The sequence below is a fragment of the Tachypleus tridentatus genome, chromosome 13 (genome assembly GCF_004210375.1).
Source record: "Tachypleus tridentatus isolate NWPU-2018 chromosome 13, ASM421037v1, whole genome shotgun sequence".
Classification (NCBI taxonomy): domain Eukaryota; kingdom Metazoa; phylum Arthropoda; class Merostomata; order Xiphosura; family Limulidae; genus Tachypleus; species Tachypleus tridentatus.
Window position 1 is genome coordinate 60010959 of NC_134837.1, and position 7784 is coordinate 60018742.

Sequence of the window (7784 nt, forward strand, 5' to 3'; positions counted from 1 at the left end):
TTCAGTATAACAACAGTGAGATCATAAATTAGCTATTCGCTACCCAATGTGGTAGTAATCAGTATCACAACAGTAAGTCATAAATTAGCCATTCGTTACCCAATGTGTCACCAACCAGTACCCCAACATTGGGATAATAAATTAATCATTTGTTGTTCAGTGTGTCTCTAATAATCACCACAACAGTGTGTCTGTAATCAGTATCTTAACGTGAACGACTACAGAAGTAGGCGTATATATACACAAGTATAATAGTGGCGAAAACGGTGTAAATATTACAATCACGCTATATAACCATGCCTATAGATTTAAATAAATGGATAGAAAGAGGTGAGCGTCTTGTCTCAAGGATAGTGAACTATGAGAGTTTGTTACGTAACAAGATCCAGAGAGAGAAGGTTGTAGTTAGAGAAGTACAGAGTACTATATAGTGTGAGACAGGACTTCACACTGAACACATCATGAAAGAAGACAAAACTATATCATGGAACATTGTAAGAAGAGATTGTACTTGACAGAATGATAGAAGGAGGTAGATCAGAAATAAGATGGAAAGGTGGAATAAGTAAATTAGGTGTATCAATAATGGAAGCCATAAATTGATCGAGATAGACAGAGAAAACTTGTGCCAGCAACTACAGTTGTGACAGAGAGTATGATGTATATTTAGGAGGGGTTAATAACGTTTTAAATATCACTTGTATTGCATAAAACAAAATCCATAAGATGCAGGGTGACTAACGAAATTAATTTAGTAATAACCTGGAGTTATGTATTTAACAATGAGTTGAAAATATTGTAATGCTAGGAAATAATATATGAGTAAATTTCAAATTTAATGGTAATTGCAAAGTAAATTTTTACTATATTAGAATTCACGTATGTAGCAGTAAGGAAAGATATTTTATACAACAGATAGGACGTTTCTCAAGTACACAAGTTTTAACTACTGGAATGAAAATTAAACTAATGTTAAAAATTACATAACGAACTTACCTCATTAGCAAACATAAAATACAGTGTAACAGAACGTAACTTGAAGATTACGTTAAAGAAACACCAAAAACACATTTCCAAAGTCCACGAGCATGTACATAAAAACAAACACAGTGTCTATGAACAGAACGTAACGGTACTAAAACATGAGCCTGACAATAACAGAAGAAAAGTTAGAGAAGTTTTATAAATAAAATCAAACAATCCCACAATTAACTACCCAAGCTCATTTCTTTAATATTAAAACTTTTTTTTTACCGTTGAACCTTGTATACTTGACAGTAATTGCATCAGACCACAGCGGCATGCCTGCAAACGTACAACTCTAAAAACCGAGTTTCAATACACATGGTAACAAGAGTACAGAGAGCCCGTTCTGCAGCTTGTTGCTTAACTTCACACAAACAAAAATCGTATAAGTGATCGAAAATCTTCTATACTGTAAAAATTGTAATATATAGAATTATAACAGTACTGCTGTATGTATATGTAACTACTTATCTATATACACTTACGAACAGAAAATGTTCCTACGCCTGCGTCGTGAGTAGTTTTTTCCTCAAAACTTAAAAAAGTATCACGATTAGAATAATGAAAGTGTAGTATATTATACATGTTTTATGTAAATTGAACGGCAAATAAACTGTTTATAAACAAATAACCGAACATAGGAGGGGCAGAAAGTGTTCGTACGTCTACTTTCATGGTCAGTTGTGTAGCCTTTCAGGTGAATTATTTGGCGCAATCCTTCCTCATAGCCCTCCTGATCGTTTGAGAGCACTCGACTGGTATTTTCGTCCATTCTTCTTTACAGAAGGCCTTCAACTCTTGCAGGTTTTTCGGATGACGCTGATGAACCCTGGTCTTCAACTCATGCCAAACGTTTTCAATTGGGTTGAGATCGGGTGACTGCGATGGCCACTCCAGAACGCTTATATGGTTCCTCTGCAACCAAGATTGCACATATTTCGATGTGTGCTTACGGTCATTGTCGTGCTGAAAGATCCAATGACGCCCTAGCCGCAAGTTCTGAGCATCATTCTTGATATAAGTGCCTAATATATCAACGTATTCTTCTTTTTGCATAATTCCGTTGACGCGGTGAAGGCTGCCTACACCAGAAGAGCTGAAGGAACCCTATAGCATGATCGAGCCCCCTCTGTGTTTAACTGTAGGGACGACGTTCTATGGAAGATTTCGTTCCCCTTCTTATGGAAAATATAGCGAACAGCACTGTGGCCGAAAAGCTCGATTTTAGTCCCGTCTGACCAAAAAATACTCTTCCAATAGGTAAAGGGTTTATCTACATGTTTTCTTGCATACCTCAATCGTGCTTGTAAATGAAAAGGCTTTAAATATGGAGTTATATGAGGACGGCATGCTTTGAACCCAGAAAAGCGTTACATGTTTGAAACTGTGGAGGTGCTTACTTTAACCCCAGTTTCTCTTACCAGTTTCTGTATGTCATTACGTGTTAAACGAGGGTTTTTACTAACTTCTCTGAAAACCTTCCTCTTGGTTCTCTCTGGACTTTTGGTGTGGCGTCCGGAACGAGGGAGGTCAGCAGTTGATCCTGTTAGCTTAAACTTGGCAATTATGCTTTGAGCAGTAGATATCGGCACATAAAGTTGTGTAGCAATACCGAAAAGAGACACACGAGACTTGTATTTTACAATAATTCCGTTTTTTAAATCACTGGACAGTTGTTTCCTGTTCGCCATGATGACCAAGCAGATAATGACGGAGACGGCTCTAAGTTGCCGGAACTACATTTTGTGCTGGCTAAATTCCAATAATTATGAACCCAGTGTCTTGTTCTGGAATGGTATAATGTAGTTTATTCGCCAAACTAAACAAAATTTTTACGGGAATATCAGTTTTTTCACACGTTCTGAAATGTACAAACATTTTCTGCTCCTCCTATGTTTGGTTATTTGCTTATAAACAGTTTATTTGTCGTTTAATTTACATAAAAATATATGTAGATCTGTGTTAGTATAATATTTATAATATAATATACTTCTATTAGCCTACTCGTGATAATTTTTAAGTTATGAGCAAAAACCATTCAGGACGCAGGGGTACGAACAGTTTCTGTCGTAACTGTAAATATGACACTATTCTGTCTCTGTAACTACTTATTTATATAAATATAACAGTACTGTCGCATGTCCGTGTAACTACTTATCTATATCAATATAATAGTACTGTCTGTTGTATGTCCGTGTAACTACTTACCCGTATAAGTATAATAGTACTGTCTGCTGTACGTCCGTGTTACTATTTATCTATTCAAGTATAATAGTACTGTCTGTTAAATGTCCATATAACTACTTATCTATATAAATATAATAGCACTTTCTGTTGTATATCCATATAACTACTTATCAATATAAGTATAATAGTAGTGTATGTTACAAGTGTAACAGTAATGTTTGTTGTATATCCGTGTAACTATTTATCTATATAAGTTTAATAGTACTGTTTATTGTATGTCCGTGTAACTACTTATCTATATAAATATAATAGTGCTATCTGTTGTATGTCCGTGTAACAACTTTGATCAACGTGCTTTATTCTGTTATATTTAGTTGAAGGGAGGTACAGTTCAATTTACATTCTGATTAACATGTGTTATTGTGTTATATTTGGTTTATTGGGGGTCCAGTTCAATATATACTTTGATTTACGTGTGCTATTGTGTTAAACTTGGTTCCATGGAGGTCCAGTTCAATCTACTCTTTGATTAACGTGTGTTATTGTGTTATACTTAGTTCAAGGGAGGTCCAGATCAATCTACTCTTTGACTAACGTGTGTTATTGTGTTATACTTTGTTCAAGACAGGTCCAGTTCAATCTACACTTTGATCAATGTGTGTTATTGTCTTATACTTAGTTCAAAGGAGGTCCAGATCAATCTACTCTTTGATTAACGTGTGTTATTGTGTTGTACCCTGTTTGAGGGAGGTCCAGTTTAGTCTTCACTTTGATCAATGTGTGTTATTGTGTTATACTTAGTTGAATGGAGGTCCAGTTCAATATACACTTTGATGAACATGTGTTATTGTGTTATACTTGTTTGAGGGAAGTCCAGCTCAATCTACTCTTTGATTAACGTGTGTTATTGTGTTATATTTGATTTATTTGGAGTCCAGTTCAATATGCACTTTGATTAACGTGTGCAATTGTGTTATACTTAGTTCAAAGGAGGTCCAGATTAATCTACTCTTTGATTAACGTTTGTTATTGTGTTGTACCCTGTTTGAGGGAGGTCCAGTTCAATCTACACTTTGCTCAACGTGTGTTATTGTGTTATACTTAGTTGAACGGAAGTCCAGTTTAATCTACACTTTGATCAACATGTATTATTGTGTTATGCTTAGTTGAATGGAGATCCAGTTCAATATACCCTTTGATGAACATGTGTTGTTGTGTTATACTTGTTTGAGTGAAGTCCAGCTCAATATAATCTTTGATTAACGTGTGTTATTGTGTTGTACTCTGTTTGAGGGAGATCCAGTTCAATCTTCACTTTGATCAACGTGTGTTATTATGTTATACTTAGTTTAAGTTAGGCCCAGTTGAATTTACACTTTGATCAACGTGTGTTATTATGTTATACTGGTTTAGGAGAGTTCCACTTCTTATTAGTAATCTGAACAAAATAAATATAAGCTTGACCTATATCATAGTGAATAGTATCAAATATATTATTGACGTGAATGTGCTTTTTAATCACTATGAGAAAATCCTGTACAATATATAGGTAAAGTGAAGAAAGTAAAGCGACGACGTTTCTGAAAGTAAATTAGGCTTAATCTTACATACAGGATGGCCCGTAAGCCCCTACCCATCCATATGTTATTATGTTATATTCAATTACGCATGTATTATAAATTTGTTTCTTTTTTTTTCAGAGAAATATGGCCGATGTAAGCCCATTTACACTTGAAAGGCGTATTGTGACAAGTACGTGGATACATGAGCGCAAGAATACTGGTGACACCCTGGATACAATAACTGGCAAATTTAGAGAAAGATTCAATAAGGATCCATCAACACGAAAAACGATGTTAAATTGAGAGAGCAAATTGTTTGAAACTGGCAATATTAAGGATGCACCTCGTTCAGAAAAACCAGTTAAACGTACAGAGTCATGTGCTGGTGTGGAAGAGTCAGTAATTAACTCACCATTAAAGTCGACAAGGAAAAGATCAGCTGAACTCGGTATCCCGCGAGCAACCATGCAGACCTTTATGAAAAAGGACATGGGAGTTAAAGCATGGCGACCCACATTTGTGAATGAACTAAGTGATGCTGATAGAGAAAATAGGAAACTGGTGTGTGATGAGTTACTGAAATCTTCAATACGATCCCTTCTCGAGGAAAGGTAATGTTTACGGACGAGTGCGCAATTTGCCGTTTGAGTCGAGCTCGAAATGTTTACGTCTGGGCAAAGGAGAATCCTCATTATTATGAAGAAATTGAATACAACACTCCGCATGTCATGATGTGGGCGGCACTTAATGCGCTTCGTGTTATTGAACCATACTTCTTTGACGGGCCACTAAACCATACCTCATATCTAAATATGTTACAACAATGGTTTATACCGAAAATCGATGAACTTGGAATCAGAGAGAAAGTTTGGTTTCAACAAGATGGAGCTCCGGTTCATTATGCCCTCACTGTGCGAGATTATCTTAATGACACTTTTTCAGATAAGCGAATAGGTCGTGGTTCTGTAACATCCCTGGCACCCATGAAATGGCCCGAATGAAGTCCGGACTTGACAACATGTGATAACTCTATTTGGGGATACATAAAACACATTGTGTCTTAACAATGTCATAATACTAATGATGAATTGAAGGCAGCTGTTACCGCGGTATTTGGAACAATAACCTTTGCTACGTTGAGCAAAATGTGTCACAGAACAAGGCGTCGCATAATATTATGAGAATGAGAGACAGCATACAGATACACTGGATACATAAGATACATGGATGGGTAGGGACTTACGGGCCACCCTGTACATTAGTTTTAGAATTTCTATTGAAACGTCATTTGTGAAGTTATTCTCACCTTTAGAAACTATTACTGAAGAAATAAGATAATTTGTTGTTGTTACTTGGACTGTAACTCGCATTATTTTTTCAAATTATTGAAAAATGCCACTCTCATCAATAAAACACTCTCTATGTACAAACATTTTGAAAAATATTCTTTAATTAAAGGTGTAGAAAACAAGTAGTGTTTTAAACAGGCTAATCGTAAAGGGGTTTCCAAAAATATGTTGTTTTTTTTTTTAATTTCGCACAAAACTAAACGAGGGCTACCTACATTAGCTATCTCCAAGTTAGCAGTGTAAGACTAGAGGGAAGGCATGTAGTCATCACCATCAACCGCCAACTCTTGTACCAACGAATTGTAGAAATGACCAAATTTTGCAACACCCACACGTTTGAAAAAGCAAGCATGTTTGACAAGATGGAGAATCCGAATCCACGACCCTCTTACTGCAAGTGAGTGCCCTCACCTTCTACCTATGCTAGGTTCTGTTTCATAAAAAAACATAATAGCACCTCGACTAATTCTATGAAAACTGAGACATTACGCCATATTTAAATCTCGGTGCTTTAAGCTATCTTTGAATATGTAATTGAAATATTTACTAAAAGGCTCATGACACAATGTATAGAAATGTTATGTGTGTGTTTTCCTTATAGCAAAGCCACATCGAGCTATCTGCTGAACCCACCGAGGGAAATCAAACCCCTGATTTTAGCGGTGTAAATCCGTAGACTTAGAAATGTTATGACAGTTAAAGAACTAAAAGCTTAATGCATGTATTATAGCAGTTAGTTAATGAATATTCACTGAGTGATTAAGTTCGTTGTCTTAGACAGTGGGAGTTGTTGCGTCTTTTCAGTTACTCACCGCTGTTGTTATTGATTAATTTAATAAAATTCTACAGTTAAGTTTATTTGTGAGTTAGTTATACATATCATTAGTTTTGGAATTTCAATTCTAATGTAGTTTATTTGTTTGTTTGTTTGGGAATTTCGCACAAAGCTACTCGAGGGCTATCTGTGCTAGCCGTCCCTAATTTAGCAGTGTAAGACTAGAGGGAAGGCAGCTAGTCATCACCACCCACCGCCAACTCTTGGGCTACTCTTTTACCAACGAATAGTGGGATTGACCGTCACATTATACACCCCCACGGCTGGGAGGGCGAGCATGTTTAGCGCGACGCGGGCGCGAACCCGCGACCCTCGGATTACGAGTCGCACGCCTTACGCGCTAGGCCATGCCGGGCCCTAATGTAGTTTATAAAGATAAATCTCTGCTGTATTGTAACATATGTTATTGCAAAATAATTTATTATTAATATGTGGAATGGAAGTTATATAATTTTTGCTAAATAATCTAATAGAACTCGCCAAATAATAGAATACATTAAAATACAAAGACATTATGTAGTAATTAAACCAAACTTCTTGCTTTAAAAAAATTAAACTTAGAACTTGTATTGTATTTAAAATCTGTTTGTTTGTTTTGTAATTTCGCACAAAGCTACTCGAGGGCTATCTGTGCTAGCCGTCCCTAATTTAGCAGTGTAAGACTAGAGGGAAGGCAGCTAGTCATCACCACCCACCGCCAACTCTTGGGCTACTCTTTACCAACGAATAGTGGGATTGACCGTCACATATACCCCACGGCTGGGAGGGCGAGCATGTTTAGCGCGACGCGGGCGCGAACCCGCGACCCTCGGATTACGAGTCGCA

At 36.6% G+C, this 7784-nt stretch overlaps 1 protein-coding gene across 1 annotated transcript; it reads left to right on the plus strand.

Annotated features, from left to right (window-relative positions):
• Nucleotides 1–5389: 5389 nt before the first annotated feature.
• On the plus strand, nt 5390–5776 carry LOC143236147 (uncharacterized). The gene has a single exon (XM_076474435.1). It carries the CDS (start codon nt 5390–5392, stop codon nt 5774–5776), a length of 387 nt encoding a protein of 128 aa, XP_076330550.1.
• The last annotated feature ends 2008 nt before the right edge of the window (nt 5777–7784 follow it).

Bases quoted from the DNA above. Each gene is read 5' to 3' on its own strand.
- LOC143236147 (XM_076474435.1), top strand. From the start codon at position 5,390: ATGTTTACGGACGAGTGCGCAATTTGCCGTTTGAGTCGAGCTCGAAAT.